Source organism: Chaetomium globosum, genomic scaffold (genome assembly GCF_000143365.1).
Source record: "Chaetomium globosum CBS 148.51 scaffold_6 genomic scaffold, whole genome shotgun sequence".
Taxonomy (NCBI): Eukaryota; Fungi; Ascomycota; class Sordariomycetes; order Sordariales; family Chaetomiaceae; genus Chaetomium; species Chaetomium globosum.
Genome location: NT_165981.1, coordinates 3,075,916 through 3,091,602, shown reverse-complemented (window position 1 = coordinate 3,091,602; position 15,687 = coordinate 3,075,916). Strand labels below are relative to the sequence as shown.

At 57.2% G+C, this 15,687-nt stretch overlaps 6 protein-coding genes across 6 annotated transcripts in view; 4 read left to right on the top strand and 2 right to left on the bottom strand.

The window, feature by feature from the left end:
• CHGG_09308 (uncharacterized protein) overlaps positions 1 to 195 on the top strand; it is a gene marked incomplete at both ends in the record, with an annotated part of 1,374 nt that extends 1,179 nt beyond the window's left edge. Inside the window, one exon of the mRNA XM_001227234.1 lies at positions 82 to 195. Within this exon, the coding sequence (XP_001227235.1) occupies positions 82 to 195 (114 nt within the window). The remainder of the gene's footprint in view (positions 1 to 81) is intronic.
• Positions 196 to 496: 301 nt separating this feature from the next.
• Positions 497 to 5,984, bottom strand: CHGG_09307 (uncharacterized protein; the record flags this gene model as incomplete). The annotated part of the gene is made up of 6 exons (XM_001227233.1): positions 497 to 2,248; positions 2,666 to 5,149; positions 5,203 to 5,291; positions 5,353 to 5,603; positions 5,792 to 5,806; positions 5,971 to 5,984. 6 exons carry the CDS (start codon positions 5,982 to 5,984, stop codon positions 497 to 499), a joined length of 4,605 nt encoding a protein of 1,534 aa, XP_001227234.1.
• A 527-nt stretch (positions 5,985 to 6,511) lies between these two features.
• Positions 6,512 to 7,076, top strand: CHGG_09306 (ubiquitin-conjugating enzyme; the record flags this gene model as incomplete). The annotated part of the gene is made up of 3 exons (XM_001227232.1): positions 6,512 to 6,584; positions 6,674 to 6,753; positions 6,825 to 7,076. The coding sequence occupies 3 exons, from the start codon at positions 6,512 to 6,514 to the stop codon at positions 7,074 to 7,076; spliced, it is 405 nt and encodes a 134-aa protein (XP_001227233.1).
• Positions 7,077 to 7,573: 497 nt separating this feature from the next.
• CHGG_09305 (uncharacterized protein) lies at positions 7,574 to 8,869 on the top strand (the record flags this gene model as incomplete). The annotated part of the gene is made up of 2 exons (XM_001227231.1): positions 7,574 to 7,622; positions 7,695 to 8,869. 2 exons carry the CDS (start codon positions 7,574 to 7,576, stop codon positions 8,867 to 8,869), a joined length of 1,224 nt encoding a protein of 407 aa, XP_001227232.1.
• Positions 8,870 to 9,456: 587 nt separating this feature from the next.
• On the bottom strand, positions 9,457 to 11,616 carry CHGG_09304 (uncharacterized protein; the record flags this gene model as incomplete). Its single annotated transcript, XM_001227230.1, has 3 exons — positions 9,457 to 9,563; positions 9,619 to 11,182; positions 11,368 to 11,616. The coding sequence occupies 3 exons, from the start codon at positions 11,614 to 11,616 to the stop codon at positions 9,457 to 9,459; spliced, it is 1,920 nt and encodes a 639-aa protein (XP_001227231.1).
• A 983-nt stretch (positions 11,617 to 12,599) lies between these two features.
• Positions 12,600 to 15,569, top strand: CHGG_09303 (uncharacterized protein; the record flags this gene model as incomplete). The annotated part of the gene is made up of 4 exons (XM_001227229.1): positions 12,600 to 12,629; positions 13,009 to 13,250; positions 13,309 to 14,806; positions 14,856 to 15,569. The coding sequence occupies 4 exons, from the start codon at positions 12,600 to 12,602 to the stop codon at positions 15,567 to 15,569; spliced, it is 2,484 nt and encodes an 827-aa protein (XP_001227230.1).
• Positions 15,570 to 15,687: the final 118 nt, after the last annotated feature.

The following is a 15,687-nucleotide window of genomic DNA, read 5'->3' as shown; positions in this document are numbered from 1 at the left end:
TTCGGCACGGCCGTGGTGGTGCCGGGGAATGTGGGCGATATTGGCGGGATGATTGCTACGGCGCTGAGCGTCTATGGCAAGGTGGGGGATGCTCAGGCGAAGACTATGGCGAGGGATGCGCTGGCTAAGAGCGGTGTTATTGAGGCCCAGGAGACGGGGAATGCCCCGCCGGCGCCGGAGCAGACGGCTGCTTAGGGGCAGGAGTCTGGCGAGGACAAGTCCGGGGAGGGCATGTGCTGAGGACTCATGGGGAAGCAGAGGCAATGGTGGGCGGTGGCTCGGGTAGGAGTTGAGAAGTGCGCTTTATCGGCTGTACCATTACTTGTCTCAGTGATTGGCATGGAGCTCTGGGAAAAGAGAAAAGCGAGGCATGGCGTCAGATAGGGGCCCATTAAAACCCACTCAGTCAGTGTATTCTACCAGACACGCACAAAATCCACACATAAATACCTAACCATCCCCCCTACTCCATGCTCATCATCATCATCATCACCTCTCACAACCCAAACTCCCCACCCACCACCTTCAACCCCTCCCTCACCAACCCCAGCACCATCTCATCCCCCGCCGCGCCCGCCACCTGCACCGCGCTCACCAGCAGCGGGTACAGCCGCAGGAGGTGTTTTCTGGTCTCGCTCTCCACGTTGGGCACGTCGGGAATGGCATCGGGCTCGGACCGCAGCGCCACCAGCCGCCGCAGCATGTGCGCGAGCTCCGTGCGCTGCGACAGCGGCTGCGGCATGCGCCCGCGCAGCGGCTGGTCCGCCACATAGCCGCGCAGCGTCAAAGCGCACCGTAGGATTAGGTATGGTGCCACGGTGCGTGCCAGGCGGACGTGGAGGTTGTTGTTGTTGTTGGTGGTGGGGGTGGTGGGTTCGGCGGGGGTTACCGGCGCATCGGAGGAGGAGGCGGAGGAGTCTTGCACGAGCGCGAACAGTTCGTCGAGGCACACCCGGCTCATGAGGTTGCGCTTCGTGGGGGTCGGATCGATGGTGCGCCCGTCGCGCTTCTTGAAGAAGGTGCCTAGGCCGACGGGGTCGCTGCCGCTGCGGGTTCCGTAGATGATGTCCGCCTCGGCGGGGGCGGGGGTGTGGATGATGGATGTGCGGAACAGACCCTCGGCGTAGGCTTTTCTCGTCTCGTCGAGGATGACTTCTGCGCCCAGTGCTGGGATGATGAGTCCACGCAGTTGTCGGAACGATACGATGTCGAATTCTTGGTCGTCCGGAATGTCCGCGGTTACGGCGGCGGGCGCAGTCAAATCAGCGCTGATAATACCGTTGGCCATGGAGATGATTATGCGCCAAATATCCTGCAGCGTTTCTCGAGGCAGCTCCAATCCAGATAGCTGAGGAAGCGCTGCCTCGAGCACAGCCAAGGTTGACTGCGTTGCTACCCTCCACGGCTGGACTGACTTCGTGACGATCTTGAACTGGTACTTGAGAATGACGGGTTTGGCTAGGGCAGATAATGCACTCGCAAACGCCCCGGTTTCGTAAATGTCCTTTTCCGAAGCATTGTTGACGATCAACGACTGTAGGATAGACATGCTCTCCTTGGACATGGCGACGTATGTGCGCTTCTCTGCTGCCTTGGCTGCGTTTTCTTGGGCAAATGCCAGAGAAACAAACTCGGCCACCTGCGCGATCATCGCCGATGGGACGCCATGCAAATCCGTCCGCACCATACGGAAGACCTCGAGAATCTTACCCTGCAACGGCGTGACAAACTCGATATCGCTGGCATACGCGCCAGGTGTTGCATGCTGCATCGCATCGCGGAGCAAGGTCAACATCCGACGGACTCGCTCGACGCTAAAATCTGCTTGGATCAACCCATAAAGCTCCAAAAGTGCTTCAACCCAAACCAGAAGGCACTTCTGATTGTCAGACGATTTGTCGTCCTTGCCGTCTCCGGGCACGGGTATTCCCTGAGACCACAGGTCCCATGCCAAATCAAGGCTCTCCTTGCCTACGCCACCTTTTTCTTGCTCCGCGCAGGCGTGAAGAATGTCTCGAACAGCGCTGTATGTATCGGCGTTAATGTCGAGAATTTGGAGACTCAGAAGAGCGCGGAAATGGCCGATGAGGTCCCGCCATATCTCTGAGAAGCTTCGGTGCGCTGTGAGGGGGTGGAGATAGGATCCAAACAGGCCCGATACTCCTTGAATGACGACAGTTGCCGTCTCCTTCCACTCGTCTTTGCCGCTGTCCTTCGTAGAGGGGCTGTCGACGGGGCGTAACTCGTGCTCGACTGATGAGAGGAGACTGAAAATGACTACTCTCATGCAAACTGACCAAGCTTCCGGGCTCAGGCTTTCGCCGTATGCGGACATTATCCGCATCAAAGTTTGGATGGCACCTGCGGGGTCAGCTTAATCCTCGATCTAGGATACAGTGTACTCACTATTACGTAGTTCTAATCTTTGGTCTGCTGCAACCGACGTGAGCCGAAGGAGAAGTAGCATCCACAATGCCGCGGCTGAACCTTGTTCGGAAGGCTTTGTAGCCAGGTCGACAAGCGACTGATCTCCTGTCTCAGGGATCATAGCTTCGGTAATTAACATGGACTTGCTGTTGGCAGAAAGGAAATCCGAAATGGCCCAGAAGAAGGTAACAGTCTAGACATGTCAGCAATGCCCACATGAGCCTGGAGTTCGACCTACTGTCAACGCCACATTGAGTTCATCTTCCTGGGTGCAGAACTTGTACAGGGTATCGACGAGGTTGAGGAAGCAAGCATTAGGGAGAGAAGGGAGGAAGTCGGAGCATATCAGCTGTAGCGAAGCGAATGATGGGCGGATAAGCTTGACGGCACGGGTATGCAAGACAGCAGGCGGTTGGGACATCCCATCCTGTTTCACATCGGTGCTAAGATTGCGTTCGATGAAAATGGTGTCGATAATCTCAAACGTCAGCTCCCAGCCGCTGATGAGTGATTCGCCACAGTTTTCCAAGAGACTCTTGAGGCCTTCGAGGGCAATCTTGTGGATGTCAACATCGATGGCGTGCCTTGTAATAGACACGTGGCGCTCGGGTGCTTGAAGCGGCACGAGAGAGTCACGGAAGGCTTCAAGGAGGCGCCTCTGTATCGGGCCCCGCACTTCTTCTGGCTGGGATGAAATGGCATTGGCCTCTTCGAGAAGGATGCGAACCAACGTCTCCGCCGCTCGGGCTCTAACGGGGCCAGTATCGGACACCGAGCTCATAACGTTGATTAGCTCGTCAACCAAGGGTGCCCAGCCCGACACTTGGGGGTCGTATGCTAGCAGCCTCTCGATGTTGATGGAAGCAAGGTCGCCAAGTTTGGACAGGGCAAATTGGTTCTCTTGGTTTGGTGCTGTTTGCGACGGCGCTGAAACGCTCATGACGCGCTTGGTAGAAAGTGACGGAGCCTTCAGGCCTGCAGTAGAGGGGGGTGATTGTGGGCGACTGCTCGCCTCTGAGGCAGGTTCGACATGCTCCAACAGGTTGCATACGGCTCCAACAATCTCAACGAAAGAGTGATTCGGAAAATCAACAGTGCTCTCGAAAAGCCGCGAGGCTGCCGTCTCCACGGCCCGAATCTCGGTGCCAAAATTAGCAAGAAGGGTACTTGCTTCCTGCTCAGCTTGGGGATCGGGCCCTTTGGCCGCGATGGGTGTCCTTCCTGCGGCCTTACCGGAGGAGAACATGACGAAGTCAGCCCGCTGCAGGGTCTCTAGTACAATACTCCAGGATGATGCGAGTGTCGGGCCGAGGGCGATACCGAGGTTCAGCAGTGCTCTAAGACACAGCAGATTCCTGGTATTGAGAGTGGTCCCGCTAGCATCCATTGAGGGTTGCCTCTGCTTCTCGGCCCCTAAAAGCGATGGGCTAACCAGGCTTTCGACGCTGAGCAGCCCGCGAGCGTTGCTGAAAATGTTGCCCGGCGCCTCAGTGGCCGATGGGCTGGGAGGCGGCCGGTTAGGGCCAGCGTTCATGCACGCGGTCAACACGTTGGGGGGCACGGCGGCCTTGCCTAGAGTTGTAAGGAAAGCGTCCCGGGGAGTCGAAAGTTGCAGCAGGCCGGCGACGTGTGCGAATTTCTGGAAAGCTCGGACGAGACCGTGGTAATATTCCGAATCTAGGGCAGCGTAGAGGAAGGTGGAGCAGGTTGCGAGGATGGCGGGCCAGCACCCATCGATGAAAGCAGCACAAACCCTGATTTCGGCGTACAGAGGATGGTTCTCTAGCGTTAGTGGGTTGACCGGGACTGGGTTTCGCTTGAACGACGACGAGCGTTCCAACTTATCGGAAGCTTCGTCTAGAAGGGGCGCAGGCGAGTCACGTCCAGCTTCCGGTTTCGAGCCTCGTTTCCTCCTCCCTTCGCTCGCGACGGTTAGAGGAAGGATAAACTTTGCAAGACCCTCGGACAGTGACGTGATACACGACAGAGTGAGGCTATAGACATACGACTCCGGTATGGCAGGGGCGTCCGTCTTGTCGAGTTGATCAATGCAGGGCACTCGCATGGTGCTCCATTGGCTGCTGATGCCCGTATTGTGACCATCTGAGCTCACTGAACCAGAAATTATGCCAGTCACTCCGCTCGCTTCGAGCATGACCTGGTCGGTTGACGGCCCCATGTTGGAGCTGGCGACGGGGATGGTGGACTGATGCCCCAAGCCAATGACCACTGGCTTCTCCGTACTTACACGAACAAACGTAGCGGTTAAGTTCTTCAGGATGCTCTTTTGGCCTTCTTCGCCATCATAGAGCATGAAAATGCGTCGGAGCAAGGCGTGTTCGGCAAAGATGCCCCTGAAAACCTCCATACAGAGCGCGCGCTTCCATAAAGTATTGTCTTGGTCGAGCAGCTGTGTCAAAATCTCGAGTGCGTCTCCACTCTCGGAAGGGAGGATGGAGAGGTGGCGGCGCAGGAGCGTGTACAGGATGCGCACAAGGCGAACACTGGTCGCGAAATTTGGCCTTCCACGCAGTGCACTGATAATAAAAGGCATAACTCTCGCTCGCAGGATATCCGCCTGCTCGGCATGCGTGGTGAAAATAGCGGCGTGGTTTGTGAGAACTGATTCGATCAACTCGAGACCGAAGGTCTGAGGCAGACCAGAAACACGAAGATATTCGGGGCGCTGGCCTTCAGTGAGGAGACAGATATCGTTGAAGACCTAACAGGGTCGGTTAGCTAGATCCGACCATTCGGGGCAGTGGATAACCCTACCCTGTACGCATCCATAGTCGCAGCCTTGAGTGGGAGGGTGCCATCCTGGATAGGGACCTCACCAACGACGGGAGAGTCACCGCCGGATCCTGTGTTTGTTTTTAGCATACAGCTGCGTCCGGTCATCCCAGAAGCAGAAGAGGTACTCACTATCCTCAGCGACAACCTTGTCAAAGACAGAGACTACCAACTGCTGCAGGGTGGCTGCCGATGTGTTGTTAACAATAGCATTCTTGCTGGACTGCAGAATGAAGCAGACATTCAAGGCAGTGACTAGAAGATCCCCTTTTACATCCGCAGAGTAGTTGGAAAGCAAGGCCGGGAGTGCCTGAAGAATCTTGAGCTGAACATCGAGGCCGGCCGAGGTTGCCTGTTGCAGCGCCTCGAGGACCTGGCTCAACCTAGACCTTGGCAGTGCTCGAGATACAATGAGCCGTTGTAAACAGACAATAGCAATCCCAGTGAACTTGACATTTTTGGTGCCGCATGCGATGATGAAGGGGTTGACGAAGTTCGGGCGCTGGGCGAGTTCTGGCACTGTGTAAGTACGGTGCATGTGTTGAATGACGGTTTGAGAAGGTTAACACACCCTCCGAAGTCTGAGCTTCAGATGTTGTTCTTAGACTTTTTAGTTCCTCTAACGACTTCTCAGTAGCCTTTTTTGTGGTCAGTTTTGCCAATGATGCGCAGAAGGATGAGGTGACCCCAGGATCGGGAAGGTTGGGTAGACAGTGCGAGCGCCGCGTGCGCGTAACTCAACCAACTTACCTGTCGCAAGTCATTGTGTTTCCTTTTGCTCTCTTGGATTAAGTTGGCGAGCTCCGACGCCAAAAGCTGGGCCGTCATATTCGTATCCCATAAAACGTAGTGTGGGGTTCGTCACCGCATTACTGTCCTGAATTCGTGATTTGACTCTGGTTTGGCATTGGTGTGTGGATGTGATATGCGTTATGAGCGGTGCTGGTCGTCGTTGGTTGTCAGTTGTGAGATGAGAATGGGCCTCCTTCGCCTGCTGTCCACTTGGAGCTCCAGCTGGCCTGGGACCCACCTCAAGCCTGCCAGCCGAGCAGTGGTACCTTGGTGACAAAGAGAGGCAGAATTACACACCGCCTATTCTGCCCCTCCATCCACGGCTGACTTGCATGCCCATGACATGGGTCCCCGCACCCCTCCTCTGTACGCCCAACGGCTTCGAGGTTCCATTCATTACTTCGCATCCGCCTTGTTATTCCGGGTTGTGCAGATCGCCATCCACCGCCTGAGTTGCCTTTCTCACCACATTCTCGGCACATACTTAACACATATCACGATGGCGGCGCAGGTTCCGAGGAATTTCAAACTCCTTGCCGAGTTGGAGAAGGGCGAGAAGGGCATGGGCGCAGGTGGGTTCCCTTCGATGTCGCAGGCTCACTCTAGGCACACCCAGCGAGTACAAATGCACTTGCTGACAAACGACTCGGTCGGTACATAGGGGCCTGCTCGTACGGCTTGGAAGATCCCGAAGACATCTACATGACACACTGGCGCGGGACTATTTGGGGCCCTCCTCACGTACGCATCGTACCCGTCGGCCGTCCTGTAATTGCGGGCTTGACCCAAGGTTGACCGTTATTTGCGCGTAGGGTCAACACGAGAACCGCATCTACGAACTCAAGATGGAGTGCGGTCCTAATTACCCCCGGGAGCCGCCTGAGATCCATTTCGTCAGCCAGATCAATCTTCCCGGCGTGAACCCGACGGACGGCAAGGTGGACAAGAACGCGGTCGGCATCCTACGGGACTGGACGAGGATTGCTGCCGAGCTTGCCAAGAACGCCCGGCCGAAGGAGGACCCTCTCAGCCTTGAGTCAGCGCTGATTTCGATACGGAAGTAGGTCGATTACGTTTGCTGTTTCTGCGAACACCCAACGCTAACCTAGCCTCAGGTTCATGGACGAGAACAAGAAGCTCCCCCAGCCTCCCGAGGGATCTAAGTACGACATTTACAAATGAGAAATTTACACATGAGCATTGCGGGAAAGTAGTCCACAGGATGGACGTCAGGTCATAAACGCCGAGTCAGCTTCGCCAGCAAGGGCCGTGCGGGACGGGCAAAGGAGCGCATATGGGCTAGCAGGGTCAAACACTACTCGCACCACCAGCAATCAACCCCGCAACACACACTAGTATTAGAAACCCTTCTTATTCATGACACAAGCTCTTCCCCAAGCACAATCTGGGATGACACTTAGAGGGTGGTTTAATTGGATCACGTGACTTCGTGCTGCGGACTTGTCTCCAGGCGCGTCCCGCAACCTTAAAATTCCTCGAGTCGCACATCCTCCACTGTCGCATCAGCTCAACTGGGTGCAACATCCCCACCACTAGATGAATGCCGTCACTCTTCGCACCCGCCCGCTCCTCGCAGCACCGGACAGCATGTGAGACACACCAAGGCACCCCAGATTAACATTTTACGACTCACCACTGACCACACTGCCCACCCCTCCCAGGCTTCGCCCTCTACCGGTCCCTCCTCCGCCAAGGCCTGCGTGTGCCCCTCCCCGATGAACTCTCAACGGCCTCGCCCCTCGGGCCCGCCAACCCAATCCAAACCCTCGTCCGCAACGCGTTCCACCGCAACAAGCGCGACACCTCCCCGCGCCTCGTCGTATCCGCCCTCAAGAATGGCTACCGCTACCTGACCCTCCTCTCCCGCGCCGCCGACCCAACCAGCCCGGAACACACCGAAGCCCTCATCTTCCTGCGCAAGAACCAAGCCCGCGTCGTAGCCCTGAAAGCCAAGGCCGCCGAGGCCGCCGCCAAGCGCATCTCGACGGCGCCCATCGAGGGCCACGCGCCCCTCCTCAAGCGCGTGTCGGCCGACGGCGAGCCCCCCGTCTACGAGCCCGCCCTCCCGCCGCGGCCGCTCGAGGCGTTCAAGACGGGCGTGCGCAAACCGCCCACGCTGTCCGCGACGCTGGGCGTGCCCTTCCTGCGCTTCTGGAAGCCCCAGCCGAGGTTCCTGGAGCGGGTCATCCGCCAGAAGTCGCAGCGCAGGGCGAAGCGGATTACGAGGATTATAGAGATGCAGGGCGGGGAGGAGATGGAGAGTGCCATTGAGGAGGATCAGTGGGAGAGGTTGGTGGAGAAGATGCTGGCGGAGAAGGAGGGGCGGCCGGTGCTGCCGATGACGAGGGGGGAGAACACGTACAAGCAGTCGTTGTGGGATGCGATATCGTACCTGTCGTATGTGTCTGAGATAGAAAGGGTGGATCTTCAGGCGCGCGGAGAAGCCATGTGGAAGATTGTGTTGACGGAGCAGGAGATGGCGCTGCAGGAGGAGAAGGACAGGCTCGTGCGGGAGGGGAGAGAGGGCGAGGAGCCGAAGGTCAGGGTGTGGAGGAGGCCAGTGCATAAGAAAGTTCCCAGGACGGATGTGAACGAGAGGAATAAGCCGGTGGAAGAGCTGAAGCTGAGCATCAGGCGGGTGGCGGTGCGCAAAGCAAGCCCGAAGGCTGGTTCTGATGGCAACGCACGGGGGGGAACAAAACCGGCCGAGCCGTCAACGGAGAGTGGGTCGTCAACAAAATCCGAAGCCCCAACACATACCAAGCCGTCAATGGAAACTAGGTCCTCAATGGAGACTAGGCCGCCGATGGGAACTGAGCCGCCAAAACAGACTTGATGCTGCTAGGGTTTGCACAACGATGGGGTGAAGGTGTAGACAAATTGGGCAAACAAAAGGAACAGATACGCTGCCGAAAGGGCAATATCGTCCCTCGACAACGGGAAAATGCTCTACCATGTGGATGATAGGATCGTCCTTGGGGTCCCTGCTGGGCATAAGAAGGCCCGGAGCGGAATTGTCAAAGAGGCAACCTCATCCACGACGCCAATGTATGACAACTGGGAATATTGGGGACTTAGGAGTTTGTCTAACAATATAAAAGACCCTTTCTCCCTGCGACCAACTCTTACTAAGCCATCATCCCCCCATCTAAAGTTGGAATTTTTCTATGTTAGCGATCATTATGTCGTCGACGGGGCTATGTATCCTGTGATGTGCTCTTGAAACTCATGAAACTATAAGAACCGGACAGCGTCCCCCCAACTCAGAAGTTCTGGAACCAACAAGCTGCATATTCTACCAAGAGATTAAGTTGCGTAAGACTACCTCAAATTGCTTACCCAAGAGATTAATACAAAAACCATCAGTGGTTACATCACAAAGATGGCATATCCAAAATCACCACCCATCTCCCATTCCACCGCTCAAGCACCCAGCCAGGCATTCTTGACCGACTCCCAAAACGCGTCATCAATATCCATTTGTTTAAACCCGGGTGTCCTGCCCAAGCATATCCCCCGCTCGGTCAGTGCTGCAAAAACAACGTCAGTCCAAATCCAAAACGGGAGGTCACACAGCACACATACCCTTCACAAGCCGCATCACATCAACAACCACCCTCTGCCGGTTCGGGTTCTGCATCCCATAGCCCGCCGTCCCCATCATATCCCCTTCCACCAGCCCGAACGGAAGCATATCACCTCCACCCCCCATCGACGACGACCCAGCCATAGTGGTAGCAGGCATGAACGGATTCGTCCCCTGCGAAAACACATCCGCAAGCGAAGGGTCCACCATACCCGGACCAACCACCCCCCACGACTGCGCCACCACCGGCTCACCCAGCCCCGACACACCACTCTCCAAACTACTACTCCCCGTCGACGACGGACTCCCCCCACCACCACCACTACCCCCCAGCAAATCCACCGTCTCCACCCGCCACTCACTTTCCCGGTACGTCCCCAACTGGCGCATATCCACATCCACCGTCACCACGTCCGACCCGGGCGGGATGACCACGCCGCGCTGGTACAGGTACATCTCGGCCTCGTCGCAGTCAAAGTACTCGCCGGCGAACCCGGGCAGCGCCATGCGCATGTCGGCGTGCAGGTCGCGGTCGCGCACGGCGTTGATCTCGGCTGAGAAGGGCCCCGTCCCGAAGCCGGCCGTGGCGAAGGGCTTGAGCACGTCCTGCGTGCCTTGGTTGCCCATGCGGTGCGGGGGTGCTGGTGGTGGTTGTTGGCCTGGTTGTTGTTGTTGGTCGTCTTGGGGTGGTGAGTTCGCTGGGATGGAGCAGGGGTCGTCGAAGTGGGTGCCGGCGCCGCCGAGGTTGAAGAAGGGGAATTGCCAGTTGAAGAGGGATTGTTGGGCGTCGCGGGCTAGCATGCGCCGGAGCCGCCGCTGGATGGTGGTGGGCGATTCGAGCTGCAGGCAGAAGCCGAAGACGCGCTTGATGAAGGCCTGCGGGGGGTTCGGCATGGTGAGGAGGACGAGGGCCTGTTCGAGAGAGTAGCGGTGTAGGCGCCGGCCGAAGGTCGTCTCGAAGTTGGCGTACGTGTGCGGGATAGCGGGGGACTGGAGGAGGGGGGGTGTCGGGAACCCGTCGAAGAGGGACAAGTCGGGGTTGGGTTGGAAGGGGAAGCTTGCGTTTTCGAGGGTCGGGTGGGTGAGGACTTCGTAGGCAAAGGTGGGTTTCTCCTGTGGAGGAAGGCTCACGAGGGCTTGATGTTGCTGGGGGAGAGTAATGGCAGGGGCGAAGTCTGCTTCGGTGGTCGGGTCGTAGGACAGCATGAGCCGACTGCGAAGGGTCTTGGGGTCCTCCTCCAAGCCGGGCTGACGGGGGGTGGCTGCTGATGTTCGGGCTGCGCTTTTGGAGTTACCTGGCGAGTCGGAGCGAGCACGGTCACTCTCCAGTTTCCTCTTCTCATGGCTGCTCGCGATGCCGTCTGGCTCACCATCCTTCGCATCATCGTCGCTTGCTTCTCGGGCAAGCGAGAGGAACCTCTCGGTCGTCTCCCGCAGCTGGCGGCCGAATTCGGGGAGCTGGTCTAGCACGCCGCTGCTTAAGGCAAAATCATGGAGCTGCATGAATGCGTTGCTCATCTCTTCGTTGGTATCCTTGAGGCCTTGGACCTTTTTCTCCAGTGTCTGGATGGCATTTTCCTTACGGTTCCGATAGGCTCGTTGTGCAAGGCGAATTTGCGTCCGCCGCCGCTGCAGCTGTTGTCAGAGCGAGCATCACATAAAACTTCTCGCATCCTGGTAGGAAGGAGACCGACGATGTCATACGTCTTTAACTATCTAGTAACGGTGTCAAGCTGGAGTCAACTCACGTCGGCGGCTGTCTCGTCCTTGGTGTCCAGACGCGGCCGGCCCCTTGCCCTCTTGGCCTCATCTTCATGTTCAGAGGTGTCGGCGGCCTGCGCCCTTGCCCGTTTCCGCGGGCCGTCTTCGGGATCACGAGATGACGAGGATGCCTGCTTCTTCCGTGTCGCCGCTAATCGTTTCGTGGAGCCAAACGCGGGGCCATCATCATAAACCTCGGCGTTAAGGATAGGGAGGTCACCCTTGGAATACCGCATTGGGCTTGTCTGCTTTGAGCCTTTCTTAAATCTCTCGATCTCTCACGTTGTAAGTAGTTGTGACCACGACACGACGCCTCGACCGCGTGGCCACAAGTCTACTCCTTGGCTCGAGGGAAACGACTCTTCCGAATCGCAAAGTGAAAATGGAAGTTGAGGTGTATTCGCAATTAAACGGCTCTTCGATGGAATGAATTATCACTCCTGGGTACGAAGTCCTTCGTAGTTGAAGAGCCGGTTCCAAGCTTGCTTTTTTGTCACGGATGTAAAACGACCCGAACTGGTGCGGAGGTTATTCCGAAGTGCGAGTCTTGGCACTTGGCGATGTCCGGGTCTTGTCCTTGCTGTGTTTCGTCGATCGGTGTTCCGTACAAGAGGAGACGGTCCTTGGGGATCTTGTAAGTCTCACTCGCCCGACAGAAAAGCCATGGCATGTGCTGTGAGCTGTTGAAACGGGAACTGTTGAGAAAGCAACTTTGCTTACTCATGCATGGATGCGGGAGAGAAGCTTCGGTGGATGGCCCCACTAACAACACCTAGCATCAAACCATGCTTCCTAGGCTTGCAATTGTTAGAGAAGGATCAACGCCGCTGTTGCTGACATATGGGGCGGGGTTTATCAGCCGAACTAACCGCATCGGCCAGGCTCTTCGTCAACTGCTTTCTTTCCCCTTCAGGGGTTTTGATTTTCCATCCAAGACCATGCATCATCCATGATCTCGAAACAACTCATCGCCATAGCTTGACTCGAAATGCCATTCCAGCCCGCTCCACCTTTTTTGGTCGCGCAGCTCTTCGGCCAGTTCCACCTCGCACTGGGCCCAGACCATGAACTCGGAATGACCCCATCGCCCGCAGTAGCGTTGAAGCTTGCGCATAAGAACTAACTAGGGGCACCCAGGCAGTTTGCTCTGGTGGGAGAAGCGCAAATAGTCGTACATCGGTTCTACACGCTTTCCCACCCCGGAGCGACGAGAATCACCATGGGGGCGTTGAAGCCTTGTCCGACCATGGTGAGCCCCATCGCATGCTTGATGCTTTGACAACTCAAAAAAATCAGGATGGAACTGACCAGCAGGGAAGGAAGAGTTTCTCTGAGTGGCCTCCATGAAACAAGCATTGGCCAATGGACCCTTGACGATCTTCATTGGCTCCGCATCCCCGCTTTCCTGCCGGAGCTAAGCCGCGCAGCAGGGCTGTGCTTCGGCATGCACATTGCGCTCCCTCCCACCGCCCAGAATTTCCAGCGCCGAAAAGAGAAAAGTGATCTCGACACATTCAAGGATTCTTGTCTTCTATCCGAACTTTGCTCTGTGTCGTAAATACTAGCTCTGTTGTGTTTCATTTTTTCTTTTTCGGCGCGGTCTCATGGCGAATGCTTAATCACACAAGTGTTCCACTTCTCCGCGCCCGTCTAGCCCCAGCAGTTCGTCGCTTCTCCAAACTCGCGTCGGCTCTTCTCCCCACGGGGACCCGCATCGGCCCGGTATGAGCGAGCTCGGTGATGGAGGATGGCAAACGGTGATGCCGACGTCCCACGCCGGTATGAAACGCCTGCCCCATTCGCAACTTGAGGAGTGCGAGCGCAAAATTCTGGAAGACTGGGAAGCGTCGCGGCACCACTGGTCTGGCATGTAAGCTCAACCCATCCATTCTCGCAGATTCTATCTGAAATGGCTAACACTTGATCAGAGGAAAGCACCTCCCCCTCGATGACTTCACCGAAGCGAGAAAGCTCCACGACCGGCTCAAGGTCGCCTGCGACACACCACTCGGCTCCGGAAGTTTTGGCGTCGTGCAGAAAGTTCAGTTTCACTGGAACAACCGATCAATATGCCTGGCGCGGAAGCAGGTCCGGCCGCCATACCGGAGATATCCGATGTGCCTGTTGCGGGAGGAAGCCAACGTTATGGAGAGACTCGACCATGACCATATCGTGAAACTCGTCGGGACGTACTGCATTCAGACAAGTCTCTACCTCCTCCTCTGGCCCGTTGCCGTTTGCAACCTTGACATTCTACTCAACGACATCGATTCCCTCCGAACAAACGACGGTGATCGCGACGACATCATCAACCGACTACATGCCCTAGGCCTCGGCGACTTTACCGCCATCGAAGCCCTCCACTCAACTGTTCGGACCTCTACCAACAACGATAACTGTCCCCTTGAGTACCTGCTCCGAATCATGGGATGCATCACCCGGGCCGTAGCATATTGTCACGGGTCCAATATACGCCATCTCGATCTCAAGCCCTCCAACATTCTTCTCAACCCGGGCCGCGTTTACCTCGCCGACTTTGGCATTGCAAAGGACGTCCACGACCGAGAAAACACCATGACCAGGGGCCTACAAGGAACCCCGAAGTGGAGGGCCCCGGAGCTGCATCAAAGCAAGACCGACTGGTCCATGAAAGCGGCCGACGTCTACTCCCTGGGCTTGATACTGCTCAACATTTTCACCGTGGTATACAACGCGCCCTTGGATGAGTTCGACGCCCTGCTCGGAGATGTGTGCGTGGACGGCAGGGCCGAGAAATTAGAAAAGTTTTTACCCAAGCTTGAGGGTTTGGCCTTGGCGTCGCAGGAGGTGGATGATGCCAACGCCCCGACATTTGGCCCCAAACACATTGTCGGTTTAGCTTCGAGGATGGTATCAAAGGAGCCAGGCTCGAGGCCGGTTATCTTCCAAGTTGATTCCGAACTCGTCGAGCTTGGCGGGCTTGACCAAGTTTACCACTTCCAATGCTGCAAGCGAAGTAGCCGATTCTTGACGGAACGCATAAACACCAAACTCAAAGTCGTTGCTGAGGAGCGCGACCGCCTGCGGGTAGAACATGCGCAAATGGCTAAGCGTCTGCAGGTCCTAGAAGCCCGGGATGAGACGTACGAGCGTCGCTTGGAAAACGAACGCAGAACGCATGCTGAGAACATCACCAAACTGCAAGCCCAGCTCGACAAGGAGCGGGCCGGGCGGAAAATGGTCGATGAGCTCCTCGCCGAGATGCAACAGAACCGGAAACAGCGCCGCCCTGTTGCCCCCTACCCATCCGCCAACCTTCCCCCCATCCAACCTACCCAGCCCAGGCGGCCTCATGATGCGAACGCGCCCAAAATCAAATCTCCAACCTGCTGTGGCTCCCCAGCAACAGCCACCGGCGACTCAGGTCCAACAGCCGAGTCCCGCCCCGTCAGTAATCGGAGACAGCCCCCGTCTTAGCTACTCTCAATGCGTCAAGGGCAGCATTATCTCAAAGACGTCCGCTCTGCCTGCGCCGCTCCGGCGGGACTCTCTCATCCCGTCGCCATCTCCATCCCCAGGCCCCATCTCCGCTAGTAACCCCAGTCCCGAACTCGCGGGCTTCACGCTCCGGTCCCGCAAATCCGGTTCACGGCTACCCCTCGCTGTCAACCCCGCGACGCCCATCCGGACAGGCACACCCATCAGTCACCAGGATTTATCATCGACGGACAGCACTCAGTATAGCATGAGCGACTCCGTCTTCAGCCGCCTCAGTCTTTCCAAGGTCTCGGTGGCGGGGACCAGCGTCCCCGGAACGCCCCCAACGACCCGCAGTCCGGCTGTGGTCAACGGGCGGAGGGAAGAGAGCCCAACCGCGGTGCCAAAGAGCCCCCGCTACGGAGAACCGGGTCCAGAAACGCCTCCCTCGCCCGACATCCCGCACGGACTGGGCCTCGGGTTGACCGACCGGGAGCGGAGAGAAAGTATCGTTAGTGGAACCGGCGACGGCGAAAGCATTCGGGACACAGCGAGCGTGACCAGCTCGGCGGCTTTCCCCCCGTCGGGGACGCTGAGCCCCGTGCTGAGTGGGTCTGCGCTGTCGTCGCCGAGGGCGGCGTATGCTTCGGCTGACACCGCGCGACGGGACGTACCGTCGTTGCCGACGGCTCAGAGTTGGGCGGATGTTGCGCGGCGGCAAAGGAAGGGCTGAAGTGCGGGGTTTGATGGCTGGATGGGTAGAGGCTCAAGAACGACCGCCTCTTCCTCAAGTCACACGCGCTACACCTCCCTTTTCCAAGCCTGTGGGGACTGAGTGCCATGCAATCACC